The 17,730-nt window shown below is 59.5% G+C and overlaps 1 protein-coding gene across 1 annotated transcript in view; it reads left to right on the plus strand.

Moving 5' to 3' along the window:
* PEPD (peptidase D) overlaps positions 1 to 17,730 on the plus strand; it is a 117,884-nt gene that overhangs the window by 88,350 nt on the left and 11,804 nt on the right. The window contains exons 10-12 of the mRNA XM_043437544.1: positions 4,884 to 4,952; positions 7,161 to 7,238; positions 17,363 to 17,511. Coding sequence (XP_043293479.1) covers positions 4,884 to 4,952; positions 7,161 to 7,238; positions 17,363 to 17,511 — 296 coding nt within the window. The remainder of the gene's footprint in view (positions 1 to 4,883; positions 4,953 to 7,160; positions 7,239 to 17,362; positions 17,512 to 17,730) is intronic.

Genomic DNA, 17,730 nt, shown 5'->3' on the forward strand with positions numbered 1-17,730 from the left:
GTTTAGAAGTGTCTGAGAAGATGTTCAGGAAAATATGTGATAGAGGTTATTTTGTGGGGAGAAGATTATGGGCGGACTATAAAGAAAGTTGAGCACCTAAGAATTGATGCTTTTGAACTGTGGTGTTGGAGAAGACTCTTGAGAGTCCCTTGGACTGCAAGGAGATCCAACCAGTCCATCCTAAAGATCTGTCCTGGGTGTTCATTGGAAGGACTGATGTTGAAGCTGAAACTCCAATACTTTGGCCACCTGATGTGAAGAGCTGACTCATTTGAAAAGACCCTGATGCTGGGAAAGATTGAGGGCAGGAGAAGGGGACAACAGAGGATGAGATGGTTGGATGACATCACCAACTCGATGGACATGGGTTTGGGTGGACTCCAGGAGTTGGTGATGGACAGGGAAGCCTGGTGTGCTGTGGTTCATGGGGTCACAAAGAGTTGGACACGACTGAGTGACTGTACTGAACTGAACTGATTATGGGTGATTGTCATTCTCTTTTTCTTTTGTGTAGAAAATGTCTAAAATTGCATATGTGTATAATGCCGACTCTATATGTGTTGATGATTAGCAGTCTGAGGCAGCCAGGGCTTTGACAGCCGAGAGGATATAGCGCTTTATCCAGGAATTGATGTTGAGGAACTCAAAAGCTCCAACTAATTGAGCATGTCAAGAATAAAAGGGAATATTTGTTAATTGAATGTCATGTTATGTCCTCAGTCACGCCTCATACAAGATAGGCAATTCAGAATTCCCAATTACCCAATTAAAATGCTAATTATCTCATACCTTGATAAGGCCACTCTCTCCGGGGGAGAAATAGTGGCCTCTCCCTGACGCTCCCCGACCACAGCCATCCTTGCAACCGCCCTTGCCTCTAGTCGGCGGGTTCTCCTTTTCCAAGGTCTCGCACCCCAGGGGCCTCTTCCAGAGCACCAGCTCCAGCTTTCCACTGGCCATCCCTGGGGTTGGTGGGCCATGTGTCCTAGCAGACCCGTTCCCGCTCCGTCTGGGCTCCCTGCACAGAGCCCAGAGTCCAGAGCCCTGGAAGGCCCAGCACAGCATCACCCACCACTGGTGTTTGGGGAGCAGAGGGCCTTGTCCCGCCCAGGCAGCTGCTGTTCCAGCGCCCCCATCACTGACAGACCTGAGGTTTAGAGGCATCAGGGTCAGAAACCCTGCATGGACTCCAGGCTCACAGGACTCCTTCAAGAGGTTCTCTGACCATAGCACATCACCACGCTGACCCGCAGTTTTCCTCATTAGCAAAGTCGGAAACCCTCTCCTTCCCCCGAAGGATGGTCGTAAACACCAAAGGCTACAGGAGGCTACTGGGTGTTTCATGCTGGCTGGGCCTGTGCCGGGTCGTGGTGGGAAAGCAGCAGCGGCCCCAGTCTGGCCAGGGTTTGTCCTCTGTCCCTGGTGGTGCTACATTGGTGCCAGGGCAGGTCTCAGCCTGCTGTTTGCTCTGTTATTGGGAGTTCTGGGGAGCTGCGTCTCAGCCTGCTGCTTGCAGTGTCTGACAGCTCCTGTGGACTGTTTTCAGATCCCGAGTTCCTCTCCAGTGCGTGTGTTGTGTATACGTGCCTATGAGTGAGTATATGTGTGGGTACATGTATTTACATGTATGTAAACGTATGTCTGTACATGTGTGCTCTCCTGCCTGGGTAGAGGTGCGGCCAACCAGTTTGGCTTTGTCGGTTTGGCTCCAGGTATCACCGGTCAGGGACTCAGTTTTTTGTTGATTTCCTGGCTTCAGGGTTTCCAAAACCATGTAAGTCCTTCACCCTTGAACCTGAACCCCATGGAGGACAGACCTATGCTGCAAATTCTGAGGAAACCTTCCCTGTTTTTTCGCAGAGCCCAGGAACACTTCTGCATTGCATCCTGAGATGCTGGTGAATTTTCTCCAAGTCTGTCCTTTCGCAGAGGGTGCATCCTTGCCCCGCCCCTGGCGTTATGTCAGGGGAGAGCTCAGTTCTGGCCCCCAGCTCTGGTTTGCCTGAGCTCTCCTCGCTGTCCCCATGTAGCAATGAATGCCAAGCCCTCCAGGCTTGCAAGACCGGCAGCTTCCTCTTCTGGCCTCACCTCCCTGCTTCTCCTACGGACATGGCTCTGCTTATCACATTTAATCTTCAGCGCTGCGGGCTGGGGGTCAGAGGGTTTCTGGCCGCGGACTCTGCCTTCATCTCATCGTGGCTCTGGAGGGGCTCAGTGGTAGCTCACAGCCGAATTCAGCCGTGGACGTGTGTCATCAGTAGTCGGCCCCTCCGGTTACGCAGCAGCTGGCCCCTCTTTGGCTCACAGTTTGCCGTCTTTTCTGTAAAGGTCGAGTGGGTCTTTACGGAGCGTCCTCCCATTGCCGCCTGGTCTGGGAGCCATCCGTCGGGACCGAGGTGGCTCTGCTGCTGCTGCGATCTGTCCTCCAGACCCGTTCCTGCTGAGCTCTGACCGGGCCACTCAGGAGCCTCACGTCGAGCCTGTAGCCCCAGTTTGGAGCATCCTCGCACCCCCACCCCTTGAAAATCAGAAAGATGTTAAGACTTAGGGCCTGGGCCACAGCACTTGCTCCAGAACGTGTCCACAGCCCAGGGCTGAGCTCCTGGGGAGAGGGGTTCCCTGAGGGGTGTGAGCAAAAATAGGGCCTATTGTATCTGTTACGCCCCCATTGCATCGGGTGGTTCTTGTGTCATGTCAGACAAGTTCCCCTGAAACAGGATCAGGTGCTGAAGTTCAGTGTGAAGGACTGGAGCCCTTTTGCGGGAGACTGGATTTCCAGCATTGGTGTTTGCGGCTCTTCTTGCGGGTGTGGGATCGTGTGACTGGCAGAGGCAACCCCGGCTACAGTTAGCAGATGAAAACTGGGTCGGCCCTTCCTTAGTCTGCCACTTCCGTGAGCCATACATTTTCTCTAAAAGGCTTTTCTTTACTTAAGTGGGAGCCCGAGCATGCGATGAAGGCTGTTTTATTGAGTAGATTACAGGGCAGGACAGTGCCCGCTGCTGAGACTGGAAGCAGGTGGGGGAGCCAGTGTTAGCCCGTTCCCCCAGGCTGCTCTAGCAGTTCTGGTTTGTTCATCTGCCGCCCTTCTGCCTGTGCCCGTCTGCCCCCGTCACCCGGAGAGCAGCTGCTGCCCCCTGACCTGCTTGTGTCTGGGCAGGGCCTCGTCCCCCAAGGCTCAGGGGAGCCCCACGGCTCCATGGCCGGTCAGCATCCCCCAGTCTCTGGGGGGCAGCTGCATGGAGTCCCGGTGTCTGAGGCCCCAGCATCTGGGCAGGCCGTGTGGAGCCGCTGTGGGGCCCGGGCTTGGCCCAGTTGTCCTGTGGCCTCAGTAACCGAGGCTGAGGTCGGCGGCAGCTGCCTGAATGCTCCCACTGTGACTGTGGGGGCGGCTCGTACCTCACACGGCTTTCCTCACCTCCCTGGCAGTTCCTGGATTCTTTTGTGTTGAGGAAATATTTCACTTGCAGATACCCAATTATCCTGTGAGATTTGTAAAGCAAGTCTGAAAGCTGACTGAATAGAGCAGAACCCTTCCTGCATAACAACTACTTTATACCCAATCATAACAATTACACATAATTTGTGTTTACAGTGCCTGAAGATTAGACTCCTCCGTTCAGACGTTCTCTTAAACAGGCCCAGAACATGCAGGCAGAACTGCCACTTAGCATGCCCACAGGCGGCCTCGGGGCTCTGAGCACACCCCGTGGTTGGTCTCCCCCCAACTGGTGGTCAGTGGGTGGGGCGGGGTCCACTTGGACCTGCTTCTCAACTGGGGCCAAGCTCTGGCGAGGCCTCAGGGAGGGGGCGGGGGCAGCCCCCCAGTGTCTCCCCCTTCCCCACTGGGTTCTGCAGAGGCGGGGCCCTTGGCACCCTGAGTCCATGCCCAGACAGTTTCTTACCTGCTCAGGTCCTGGGGTGTGTGGTGAGGGGCAGGGGCAGGGACCCGGCCTCTGCAGAGCCCTGGGCAGCATGGTCTCCCGAGGGTTCCAAACGCTGCTCACGTTTGTGGATGTGGCGGGTCTGGTCCACCAGTCACCCCCAGGATCTGCCCCAGGGGGACAGGGTTGAGGCTGGCTCATCCTCTGACCTCTCACCCTCCACTCCCGCGCTTGCTGGGCTCTGCTGACAGCCGAGCTCCCAGAGGCCTCCACTGGCTCTGACTGTGTCTGGGCGCAGCCTGGAGGCGGGCTCCCAGTTGCCAGCTACCTGCTCTGGGCTCTCATCTTCCCTCCAGACCTTGTTCTTGGACTCCCCAGCTCAGAGAGGGAGCTTGTCTAGGGGACCAACTGGTCGGTGCCTACCCCCAGACTCTGCCTCTCTTCCCCCTGCCAGAGCCCACCCAGCCCTGCTCGTCTGTACACCGACCTGCCCCCCATCCCCAGTCCCCAGGCCAGAGCCCAGCAGCCCCTGTTCTTCCTCCGCACCCCTCCCCAGGGTCAGGCTCGGGGCCCCGGGTGAGTCCCGCACTGGGGTCCAGAGAGCTCTCATCCCTCCCTGGCTGTGCACCGAGCCCCGCCTGGTGGGGGAAGGATGTGACCTCTGGAGGAGGGAGTCACAGGGACATGCCCCCTCCAGCCCTGCAGAAACAGGGGGTCCCACCCCAGGCCATCTCCCCACAGGACCAGACCTGTCCTCCCGATGGGCCCGAAAGGCTGGCGCTGGAAGTGGCCGGCTCCCCCAGCCTTGCTCCCTCTCTGCGCTGACCTCTATGCTTCAGTGGCCCGTGTCCTCCAGGCTACCAGCCACTGACCCACACTGCGGAGCTCAGGTCTTCCTGTGGGCACGGCCGAGGGAGGCCCGGGCTGAGGATTTGCACGGGGGCAGGGGGCGCGCGTGCTCCGGTGACCCCACTCTGACCCATCTTCCTTCGCCCGCAGCCTCTTCGAACACTACTGCTACTCCCGGGGCGGCATGCGCCATAGCTCCTACACCTGCATCTGCGGCAGGTAAGCAGCCACCTGGGCCACGTGGGGATGATGGCAAGAGGGGGTTGGGGGGGAGTGAGGGGACCCCACCATCCCCCAGCTTAGACGCACCTGTTTGCTCTCCTGCCCCCGGCACCTCATAAGCCTGGAAGTCACTCCCCGCTCCTAAGGCTCTGGGAGCGGAGGTTGCTTCCTGCCCGCCCTGGGCAGTTCGGGGTGCAGAGGGGAGCCTTGCCCTCCCATCCCATGTCCTGCTGGCGGCTCCTCCTGGGGCCGGCCTTCCTTGCCTCCTCCACACAGGCAGCTCCCAGTGTGTGGGGACCAGGCCATGACCCCAGACTATGACGGCTTCTGTGTGCAGGGTGTGTGGAAGGAGCTATATCGGGGCAGGAGGCTGTGGTTGTGTGTGTGTGGCTGTGTGTGCATGTGTGTGTGTGGTTGTGTGTGGCTATGTGTGTGTGCGTGTGTGTGGCTGTGTGGGGAAGAGCACAGCCACGGGTGGGTCTGGGGCTCTGCCGTGGGGGCTGTTACTGTAGGTGTGTGTGTGTGTGACATGTGGCTGGGGGCAGGGGGTTCTGTGTGTGTGTGTGCGTGTGTGTGTGTGTGTGTGACATGTGGCTGGGGGCAGGGGGTTCTGTGTGTGTGTGTGCACATGTGTGTGTGTGACATGTGGCTGGGGGCAGGGGGTTCTGTGTGTGTGTGTGGTTGTGTGGTGCGTGTTGTGTGTGTGTATGTGACATGTGGCTGGGCAGGGGTTCTGTGTGTGTGTGTGTTGTTGTGTGTTTGTGACATTGTGGCTGGGGGCAGGGGGTTTCTGTTGTGGCGCGTGTGTGTTCTGTGTGTGCGCGCGTGATGTGTGTGACAATTTGTGGCTGGGGCAGAGGTTCTGTGTGTTGTGTGTGCTTGGTGTGCTGGTGTGTGTGTGGAATGGGCTGGGGGGCAGGCGTTCTGTGCTTAGATTGTGTGTGTCGCGTGTGTGTGTGTGTGTGACATGTGCCTGGGGGCAGGGGTTTGTTTGTGTGTGCACATGTGTGTAGTGTGACATGTGGCTGGGGCAGGGGGTTCTGTGTGTGTTGTGTGTGTGTGGTGTGTGTGTGTGTGTGACATGTGGCTGGGGGCAGGGGGTTCTGTGTGTGTGTGCGCGCATGTGTGTGTGTGACATGTGGCTGGGGGCAGGGGGTTCTCTGTGTGCGCGCGTGTGTGTGTGTGACATGTGGCTGGGGCAGGGGGTTCTGTGTGTGTGTGTGTGACATGTGGCTGGGGGCAGGGGGTTCTGTGTGTGCATGTGTGTGTGTGACATGTGGCTGGGAGCAGGGGGTTCTGTGTGTGTGTGTGGCATGTGGTTGGGGGCAGGGGCTTCTGTGCGTGAGTGTGTGTCTGTGTGTGTGTGTGTGACCTGCACTTGGCTGGTGGGCTTGCAGGCCCAGGGTAGAAGTGACCATGCATGTGGGGCAGCTCATAGCCGTGAGCCTGCAGGCCTGTGTGTCTTTGAGGGACACGTCCTGACTGGGGGGGCTCCCAGTCCCCCAGGCTCACCCCATCTCATCTCCCTGTGTTCTCCCCTTGGGTCAGAGGGTCAGGCCTCTGCCCAGCCAGGATGGAGCCGGCAGCTCTGCTGGCGTGCACGTCCTTGGCACATGAATAATACATGTGAACATCTCAGTCCTTGGAAATGTTCTTCTCTGGTGGATAGAGAGAAAAATCATTATTTCTACTTTTATGATTCCTGAGACTCCTGAACGGGGCCATAAATATTATACACAGGTGGTTTTTTTTTTTTTTTCCTTTGGACAGACTAAAAAGTCCTTTTTTCTTAAAGGTATCGCTCATTAGGGAAGTGCTGTCAAGCTGAGGAGCGGGCAGCCGCTGGCTCCCTGGCTGCGGCCCTGGCCCAGCCCAGCCAATCTCCATGTAGCCCCGTCACAGTCCCGGCCCTTCCCAGTGGGCCTCCCCTCCCCGTTTAGCCACCAGGACGCCCGGCTTCCTTGGGGTCCCTTCCCCTGGCCTGCAGGCCCTTGCTCCCACATCAGGCCCACATCCTCAGCCCCAAGGGCACCTACCTGAGCAGCCCAGAGGCCAGCCGCCAGCTCTGTGGCTGCAGGACGCCAGGGCCGCCTCAGGCTCCTGGCCGGGTCCACCTGGCCCTGGGCCTCTGCTGCAGGGTATGGTACCGCTCCCGGGGCCCGCTGGGTGCGAATGGGCTCTTGACTTCCCCCTGATGCTCCGCAGTGGTGAGAACTCAGCCGTGCTGCACTACGGACACGCCGGGGCCCCCAACGACAAGACCATCCAAGACGGAGACATGTGGTGAGTGGGGCCAGCCCACAGCCGCCCTGGCTGGCGTGTGAATCGTGGGGCCCAGGTGGGACCCAACCCCAGGCGTGGCTGATGGGGGCCCCTCGGCCCCAGCCCGGGAAGGCTGGCCACAGCACGGTCCCTGGGCCTGCTCTGGGTCTAGACTTCTCCGCCGAGGCTTTGTCCTCCATGTTGTCTCCTCTCCAGGACCAAGGAGGCCCTGAGAGGGGAGCGGGGGCCAAGTGCTGTGAGGGTAAGGCCCCACCTCAGAGGAGGACCTGCCCTGTGACCCAGCACCCACCGTGCTCGCGTCTCCAGCTCGAGTCTCCAGTTTGGAGCAAGGGAGACCCCTAGGGAGTCCCCCGCCCTCTGAACCTGCCGGCTCTTGCCTCTCGACTCCTCGGCATGAGCGGCCACTTGTTCAGGAGGTCAGAGGGGGTGCTTGGCCCTCAGGACTGCTTGCCCACATGCCACCGCTCCTCATGGATTCCTGACTGAGCATATGTGGGCAGGCCCCACAGCCTCCAACTCCCCAGTGTGTAGGGCTCCCATTGGGCATACACCCCTCCACTCTGAGCGGCCCCTCTGGCCTCGGCAGGGGCCATGGACACCCTACTGACCTGGAGCTTCCCTGTCCTCAGCTCATGGGCACTTGTATTCCCCGCCCGTACTCTCCACCACCCAGACGTCGGGCAGGACCAGTCCAGGCCAGAGGCTGAGAGCCGCCCAGAGGCCACAAGTTCCACGGGGCCTCCTGTCTTGCCCTTGAGACATCTCACTATGGCCACCAATCCGCAGGTGTGGGCAGGAGAGCTGCTGCACATTGGCCTCAGTTCAGTTCAGTCACTCAGACGTGTCTGACTCTTCACGACCCCATGAATCGCAGCACGCCAGGCCTCCCTGTCCATCACCAACTCCCGGAGTTTACTCAAACTCAAGTCCATTGAGTCGGTGATGCCATCCAACCATCTCATCCTCTGCCATCCCCTTCTCCTCCCGCCTTCAGTCTTTCCCAGCATCAGGGTCTTTTCTAATGAGTCAGTTCTTCACATCAGGTAGCACATTGCCCTACCTGGTCCTTTGGTCCTTTTCCTCTTGCTGCTAAGGCAGCTGAGCCCCTCTGTCCCACTTCCCACCAGCACCAGTTCATCCGGCACCTCATCCGCCTCGGTTCATATGTGCCATCCTGTGAGGTTTTGACCCCACGCTCGTATTCTGGTCATGCCTGCACACTGGCCAGGACCTGGCCTCAGCCTGGGAGTTGGGGAACCTGCGCATGGGGGGCCCTCGCCCACAGCCATCAGGGGACCTGAGCCGAGAGACACCCCATTCCGAGCTGTCACTGCCCAGTGTTCTCAGAAACCCACCCAAGCCCAGGGTGCCCCCTGCCCCAGGGCGCCCCAGCACCACTGGCTGTGGTATCCACTCGCCCGGGGTCAGTAGCTGGATGGGATGTTCTGGCTCGGGACCCTGTTGGGGTCCAGGAGCCCAGCTCAGGCTTCTGGGAGGAAGCAAAGCCTCCGGGTTCCCTCTGAGCCTGAGTTTACTGTCTGTTGGTGGAGATGGCACGCAGCACTCAGCCCTGCGAGGGGTAGTGTCAGGGACGTGTCAGGACCACAAGTGCTGGTGGACACACGGTCCCAGGAGCCTGGGCCCCCAGGACGGGGACAGGGGCACACAGAGGGGGACCCCAGCGTGGTCATAGAGGTCACTGCAGCCCCGCTCACTGATCACTCCACCCCCGGAGAGTCTGAAGCCCTTCCTGGCGTGGGGGTCAAGGGCATGCAGCAGCCTGGATGGGGTTCTGGCCCTGCCTGACACAAGGTGCCGCTCATGATGTAGATTCGCTCACTCTGATCCCATGAGGTGGGTGTCTCCCCCTCCCACCAGACCCCCCCCCCCAACCCCGGACATGTAGCGGAGCCACTGAGACCCACGGAGCGTCCGGGTGCAGAGCCAGAGGGATTTGGGGGAGGGGTCGGCTGCCTCCAACCTGACTCAGCTGGAGACTAAGGAAACGGGGGGGCCTGCCCTCTGGGCCACAGCTGGGTCACTGGTGGCCCCAAAGGGAGACCAACTGGTGTCTTCAGGGACTCACGCCTCCTAGAACGTGTCCTAATGCTTTTGACTCTGCAGCCTGCTCTGGCTGAGCCAGGACGTGGGAACCCAGTCCCCAGGCGGGCAGAGCCCAGGTCACACGAGCAGCCACAGCTGTCCCTGCGGAGGGTCCTGCGCCGGGGCCATGTGGCTCCGAGTCTGTCTTCTCTGTGAGTTCACACAGCCCGGAGGAAGTGGTTGCTTCTCCTCTCTCTCTGTCCCAAGAGAGTCCTCACCCATGAGAGGCTTGTTGCAGCTGTGTTCCGGGGGCGCCTGGCACACTGGGGCCTGGCTGCCTAGGGACGCCATGCATCAGGCCTCCATGCATCCAGATGCTGTGTCCCCGACCCTCCTGGGCAGCGTGTGGCACCCAAGTCTCCTGCTGCTTGAGAGTCAGGAGTGATCCAGAGAATCCCACAGATGTTAATGCCAAGCCCAAACGGGTGATTTTATTTTTCTAGTGCTAACTTTGAAATGTAGCCAGTAGAATAATTATGAGTTTATTATAGTCAATTTATTATGCAGCATTTAGAACAACATGTTTTGTTGATTACTGCTACTGCCAGATTGCTGGCAGCATTTATAATCCATTGTTTTATTGAAATTGATCTGCCGAGCGCCTACTGTGTTCCGTAAATAATAAATCACTGTTATCCCAACATAAAAGTCACAGCACTTCATCATAAGGTATGAAACCAAAATATGAGCCTGGTGTAGAATTTTTCTGAACCTGAGTGTCTCTCTCAGCTGCGACTGTTCTCCAGGCGCCCGTCCTGTGGTACGCTCTGGGTCTCAGTTCCTTGAGGTCAGGTGAAAATGCCCCAGAGATCTTTAACATTTAGGAATGGGGCTGTTTGGGGGCCAGGAGCTGGTCCAGGGCAGTCAGACTCTGCTGGAGAAGGTGGGGAGTGGATGCTGAAGGGCATCCCTCTCCCTCCAGCCCCAGAAGTGTGGTGATGAGCATAGAAGGTCCCTGGCTCAAATCCCTGCACCGCCCCCCGCCCCCCGCCCAGCTGAGTGATCACCCCTCTGAGCCTGTTTCTCCATCCATCTTTGTGGATGAGAGCACCCAGCCCCGGGAGGACTCACTGATCATAAGGCTGAGCATGGAGCCTGCACAGGGGGCCCCTGGTGGGATTGCTGCTACACACCAGAATTCCCAGAGCCAGCAGCACACCTGTGCCCCGAGGCCCGCCTCCCAGCAGCGCTTCCGGACAGATACTGGAGGCAAGAGGCCCCAGCGCAGCGCAAGACGGCCCCGGTTTGTTCACACAACTCTCAGGTCATGTAATTGCCTGCTCTCTGTTTTTAGCCCCTAAACCGTCCTCGAGGCTTGCGCCGGGTAGAGCATGTAGCTGGCCAGCGCCGCATTCCACTCCTCTGTCCTTCCAATACCAGGTGCTGCCTGGGAGCTGGGCCCGGAAATCGGGGCCTGTTTATCAGATGCACTGGTTCTTACTCCATGTCAGAGGCATCACCCAAGAGCTGAGAAGGGGATTTTGAGGACCACTCCTCACACCACACCAGCCCCACCCACCCCCGTTTATCTCAGCTGGATGCTGCCAGACTTGCTCTGCCTGGATCCGAGGGTGTGGGGGGGACGACAACTGGACTTTGATGTGGCCTCGGGTCCCCGCGGACCTCCCTCTCGGCTGGTTTAGAGGCACACAGCCTCTTGTGGGGCCACCCAGGGCTTTGCTGTCGCCTCTAAGAGCCCTTTTCCTGCTGTGGCCCTCAGGGCTCTCCATGAACCCCATCACTAAGTCGCTCTCCTCTTAAGCCATTAGTTGCTTTCTGTTTTTGTTTTAAGACAAAAGCAAGCAGACCTTCTAAAACACGGTCCCAGAAGTGTGGTGCACTTCTGATGAATACCCTTCCCAAGCTGACACAGCAGACCGTGTCTGAAGCCATCAGAAGTCTTCCTGGGTGGGAGCCCCGGAAGACCCCTCCCCACCAGATCAGCCCTGAGCCTGTGGAGGCGAGGTCATTGTCCTCACCGTCCTCATCGTCCTCCGTCGTCATCTGAGCCCTCAAGCGCTGGCCCGTCCTCCCAGAGCCTCCATGGTGGGTGGAGGCACCTAGGGCTAGGGCCCTGCCCATGGGCCAGGGAGCGCCACTGTCCCCAAGGAAGTCATGTACCCAGACTTGGACCCTCTTTTGTGCTAGACTCCCCGCCTCCCCCTGGGCGCAGCAGGCACACCCCAGAGGGCAGAGGTGGGGAGGGTCCAGGGTCTGCTTCCACTGGGCTCTGATTTGGAAAACAGCTAGGACAACCCCTCCTCACCTGCCACCGCCTCCCTCTCCCACCATTTGATTAGGTAGCAGGGGGGAGGTTCCTGGGGTAGGGAGCCCAGTGGCCACCCTCAGAACCTTCTAGATGCCCCAGTCGAAGCATGCTCGGGCCTGGGTTGCCCAGCTGCAGGCAGGATGTGGCTGGTTGGTGGCAAGCCGGACCTCCCAGCACTGGCCAGAAGAGGGCAGCGTTGTTTCAGGACATGCCAGCCGGCCAGGCTCATCCCTGCTGGCTGTGTTCTCTGTGTTCTGGGGCCTGGGAGCGAGTGGCTGGCCTGGTTAGTGGGGGAGAGGCTTGTCCCAACCCCACTCAGCAGCCACTCAGCGTGCTAAGTCGCTTCAAATGTGTCCGACTCTTTGCGACCCCATGGACTGTAGCCTGCCAGGCTCCTCTGTCTGTGGGCTTCTCCAGGCAAGAATACTGTAGTGGGTTGTCTGCCCTGCTCTCCAGTTAGTTCCCTGATCATTCCACAGGTTTGATGTGGACTAGACATTAGTTTAAACTGCTTGGGGGAGCGCCCTCCTCCTTACCTCCATCACACCGTGCCTGGGGCTATAGCCTGCATCTTCATCACAGACATCCGCCCCCACCTCCACAGGCTTTGGGTGCCTGCTGCTCACTCGGGGCCCAAGCAGTCCCCTTAGCATTTCTGGGGCTCCTCTGGTAGGAGTGGGAACAATTCTGCCTGATCCTGGGGGCCCCTTGGTCTGACATCTGTCTGGCATCTGTGTGCTGCTTCCTGGGGGCAGGCAAGTTATGCCTGGGTCTCCTCCCCAGCTGGCAGAGGGGCCGCAATGAGGGGTCTCCAAGTCCCTCCTTGTCTTGGTGCCTGAAGCCTTGGTCAGCTTTAGAGAACAAGTGTTTCCTCCAAGCCCAGCCCAGGACACCACTCCCCCAACTTTGCTGTCTCCTTAGAGGACATCTCTGGAGAAGGAAATGGCAACCCACTCCAGTATTCTTGCCTGGAGACTCCCATGGACAGAGGAGCCTGGTGGGCCTTACAGTCACCAGCTGGCCCCATCCTGAGGAGTTGATGGTCTTCGGGACATGCCCCAGTCCTGGGGGCAAGAGAACACACTCAGGAAGGCACAGGCCCTGGTCAGCTATCTGTCCAGACCAGTGGCCGTGGCCTTCAACCTGCCGTCTGGGTTGAAGCAGCCTTTGCATTCTAACGTAGTACCGCACAAGCGGATACGCCTGACAATAACCAAGCGCCCTCACCGTGGGGTCCGCCCTGTGTTGCCTGTTTATGCTGCTGTCCCTGCATCCCACATGGTTGACGCCACAACCCACAGTGTGAAAGCACCCGGTCAGCCGGGGTGCTCGCAGACACCATGGGACACTGCTTACCGAAAAGTGGAACGAAGCATGTGCTGTGCGCGTGACGCCGACTCACCGCCTCCCCCGACCCCGGGGAGGCCACTGCCCGTGGCGGCAGGAAGCCCCGGGGCTGGGCGGCCGCCACGTCCCACCCACATGTGGGGCTAGGGACCGCGGAACGTCCTTCCTGGGGTCGTGGCCTGCACTGGGGCTCTGCCGCTCCCCACGTCCTCCGCAGAAAGGTAACAGCAGTTCCATCCAGACACACGGGAGGCCCGCAGCACGTGCCGACCCTTGGCTTGGGGCTCCTGGGGCTGGTTGCCTGGATGACTTTCCTGTCTGCCCGGGCCCCACACACCCATCCCATGGCTGGGATGGGGAGCAGGGACGCCCAGAAGGCAGTGGGGAGAGGTCGGCTTGGGGAGTCAGCCCCAGGACTTTGAGCGTAGGCCTTTGTCCCAGGGCTCGGCACCACCCAGAAGGTCTGGCTGGGAGCTGGCGGGTGACCCGTGGGCCTTGTGTGGCCACCACCAGTGGGAAGGTCACCAGTTCACCTTCCTCTCTGTCTCAGGCTGAGGTCTGGAGGGGAAGCAGGAGATTCCTGCAGCTCAGAAATCCCCCAGTCTGGTCCAGAACGCCGACTGGGGCAGGTGCAAGTCGGGGTCTGAAATGGTGCACTGCGGTGAATAGATCTATGAGTGAGTGCACACGCGTGGGCACGTGTGTACCATGCCTGTCTGGGGTGAGAGAGAGCTGAGAGCGAGGCCACAGCCCTGGAGAGTAAACCAGAGCTGCAGCCTGTGTACACAGTGACCTTGCCGTAAAGATCACAGAGTTCCCCCCAAAACTCTTCCCAGGCCTCATATTAGAGACCGAACCATCTCATAGGCCTTCTGCCTGCAGTGGGGCAGAGGGGACGGAGGGGATCTTGGGAGGGCCTGGGTGGGCCGATGGTGGCAGGTAGCTCGGGCCTGAAGTTGCCCGGGAGGAGCCAACGGAAGACAGAACCTCTCCTCCAAGCCAGAAATAGAACCAGATGAACATGTGAGGAATGAGCCACCAGCATATTGCTTGGAGATGTGTAATACCTCCCCAGATGGCTTAGATTATCACAACGCGTTCACTCGGCCAGAGATGGTAGGGTCCCCAGTGGGTGTCCCCAGGCAGCTGGGAGGAGGGCTTTCGTGTTCTCTGTTGAGCCAAAGTATGAGCGAATTCTCCGTCATCAGCCTGCGTTCAGAGGACGGACGGAGTGGACACAGAGGAACTGGGGGAAATGATTTATAAAAGCGATGGCTTTCATCCCTGGATTCCAGAACGACTTGAAATCTGAATAACTAATACATGTAGGAACTCTCTGAGGGAGATTTAAAAAAAAAAGGCAGAGAGATAGGGAACTGAGAGCACAAAAATAGACGTCAGCCCCGTGCCCGAGCATCGCTGGGCAGGATGGAGCTGGCTGGCTGGGTGTACACTTCCTTCTCCCTAAAGTGGATGATTTTAAAACAAAAAAACTACAGAAGGTTTCTAGAAGCTGAACAATAAAGCCAGGCTGGCCGGGGAGCTCACCCCCACCTCCCGTGTTTTTGTTTTTGAGAACTTGGTCAGGAGTCGTGCCTGCCCCGGGGAAGGGGCCTGTTTTCACTGCTCCGGATGACTCCAGCATTTGGTGTGCTCTTGTGGGCTTCCTGGCTTTTTAAATAGTTTAATTTCTGTTTTCCTTTGAGCCCTGCACAGCCCCATAGAACTTTCTGCCTGGGGGGATGCTGCTGCAGGTCTCTTTCTGATGTGGTGGCCCCCAGGAATCTGTGTCCCCACACCCCTGGCTCTGTCCTGTCTGCTCAGGCCATTCCTGGTCCTTCTGAATCAACAAACCACAGACCATTTTCCTTTGTTGCCTCCAAGGACCCCAAGTAAGAATGCTCTGCTACCCGGGTGAAGCTGGGCCACGGCCCCACGCGGTTCCACTCCCAGGCCTGCCTGCACGCTGGCCGCGGAGGACGCAAAGCCGCCGCAATGGCGGCAGCCACATGCTAAATGTGGGGCCGCCCTGAGGCGCTCGATGCTGAGTGCCGGAGCGAGGACAGGAGAGCCCGTCTCTGGGCTCTGAGCTGCTGACCCCGACTTGAGATGTTGCCAGGCCAGTGTGCAGAGCCTCGGTTTCCCTGCAGTTTAGGGTTCTGATGTGCTCCGCCCTCCTGGCCAGCTGGCGGGAAGGGGAATGTGTCCTGGGGCACTAGTAAACCTGCAGACAGCTGTCAGCCCCAACCCCCTGGTGCATCAGAGTGTCCTGGGGAGCAGATGCTGGGCGTGTCTACTGGGGCCTCTTGCCCTTGGATCCTTGGCTTCCACACCCGGGCTGAGCGGGTCCCGTCTAGTGAGCCGCAAGTCCCCCCGCAGACACACACACATTGGCCCACCCCAGGGTGGGTCCCCCAGAGTCTCTGACCTTGACCCAACCCAAAGTTCCTCTGCCGTTCGGCTGAGCTCTCCCCACCACCACCTGAGGATCTCCTGAGTTGTTATCCAGTGCTTCTTGCACTGTTGACAGTTTATGATGTTTTGCAGTCAGAAAAAGACAGGAGATTAAAAAGTGCCCGACTGGGGACTTCGATTTCCAGCGGAGTATCTTGAGATCCCGAGTTATTCACGACTTTCCTTTAGAAACAATTCTGTTTCTATGGATCCCCTGTTGCTGCCATCAGGCCGCGGGGCCGACCCCTGGCTCCACCTGTAGGGCCAGTTGCTCAGGGTGGAGGTCCCCTGAGACAGGCATGCAGGCAGCTCTTGGAATGCGGGCTGAGCCATCGTGTTTACCACTGAACTTTGGGGGTTTTAAAAAAATAATTTTATTTATTTTTGGCCGCGCTGGGTCTTCATTGCTTTGAGGGCTTTTCTCTCTTTGTGACAAGCGGGGACTACTCTCTAGTACAAGGACTTCTTGCGGTGGCTTCTCTTGTTTCAGAGCATGGGCTCTAGGGCACACAGACTTAAGTAATTGTGACTTCTGGATTCTAGAGCACAGACTCAGTTGTGGCGCATGGGCTCTGAGGCATGTGGGATCTTCCCAGACCAGGGGTCGAAGCTGTGTCTCCTGCGTTGGCAGGCAGACTCTTCACCACTGAGCTCTCAGGGAAGCCCAGAATTGGGGTTTGAGAGGCTCTTTTCATGGCAGGTGTGGCTCTGCCTTGGGCTCCAATTTTCCAACAGTGGCTGCAGACTGCCCCCCACGGGGCGGAGCCAGACCCAGAGAGGGCAGCGGCACCCACCTCCGCCCCTACCCTCTCCCGGGCCCCTAGTCCCGAAGGTACCGCAGGGGCCTGGGCCTGAGGCTGAACTGATGCCCCCAGACTGTCTTGTCACCATCAGCATCATGACTTGACCCTGACCCCATGATGGTCCAGCTCTGGGCCCGCTGTCCAGCATCCTGCTGGTGGGGAGACAGGACAGGGAGGCTGCTCATTCTGGGCACCCCACTCCTCTCTGTGGGTAACCTGGTGGGAGCCAAGGTTGGACCCAGCAGCCCCTCCCTCGTTTTTGTCTTATCCCCATGTGGAGGGTGCGTGAGGTGGGATTCTCACCTGCCCTTGACTGTAGGGCCAGGCGGCGAGGGTGTGGGAGCCTGGCTCCCCGCACTCTGGTCCAGCCCCGTGGCTCAGGGCCCTGTCACGGGTGTCCAGAGGGCAGGCCCAGCGGCCCGGCCTCCTGACTCAGCAGCCTGCTGTCTGTCCCAGCGCCTCCCTGCCTCCGCCGGCAGGGGCTCCCGGCTCCCGCTTCTGCCTTCCTCCCACACTCTCCACGCCCGCCTCTGTGCCTCCTGGTCCCTGCTCTGTGGCCCGGGGATGCTGGGGGCCAGGCAGCCCCCAAGTCGGGGTATTCACTGGGGCCCTGGGGCCTGTGAGAGGCGGGTGCCGCACCTCAGCCCACGTCTTCTGTGTGGCGGGTGCATCTGTCCTGAGGCCCGGTCCGGCTCCCATGAGCATTGCCCTGTGGGCTGCAGCTGTGCCCATGCTGGGTGCAGGGTGGCCCCTGGGGGGGTGGGGGCAGCGCTGTCAGAGTGCCTCTGTGGAGGCCAGGTCGGGGCCTGGGGATACCTCCACCCCTCCCTCAGGGAATCCCCACAGCCAGGCGTCCAGGGGCCTGGCCCGCAGAGGCCGTGAGGGTGTGGTGTGTGGGCAGCCACATCCCCCCCCAACCTTCCTGCTCTGGAGCGGGAGCCTCCCGGGGCGCCCCTGGGTCCTTGACTGCCTGTGCACCGTGAGGAGACAGTGGGGTAGGAGGGCCCCACGCTGCTGTCTGCACAGGCCGTGTTGCAAGAAGTCTCTGGTTTGGTGGCCTTGAGTGCCCAGCAGGAGGGAAGCGTGGCTGGGGCTGGTACAGGTGCCCCCGAGGGTCCCACCAGCCTCACGCCCCACTCTCCCGGCAGCGTGTTCGACATGGGCGGTGAATATTACTGCTTCGCTTCTGACATCACATGCTCCTTCCCCGCCAACGGCAAGTTCACCCCAGACCAGAAGGCCATCTATGAGGCGGTGCTGCGGAGCTGCCGGGCCGTTATGAGCGCCATGAAGCCAGGTGAGGGCAGGGGTGGGGCCTGGGGGGAGGGCCTCCTGGTAAGGGGATGCCGGTGGCCAGGGGGCGGGGCACCTCTGCGAAGCAGGTCCGGCACTCTGCAGCGACCTGACTCTGTCCCCCCCTCTCATGCTCAGCCAGTAAGGCCCCAGATGCTAGTGGGTCCCCAGCATCACTCCTGGGAAAGAGGGCTGACCCCCAAGCAGAGACAGGGCCGGGGGG

The sequence above is a fragment of the Cervus canadensis genome, chromosome 18, assembly GCF_019320065.1.
Source record: "Cervus canadensis isolate Bull #8, Minnesota chromosome 18, ASM1932006v1, whole genome shotgun sequence".
In the NCBI taxonomy this organism is placed as follows: domain Eukaryota; kingdom Metazoa; phylum Chordata; class Mammalia; order Artiodactyla; family Cervidae; genus Cervus; species Cervus canadensis.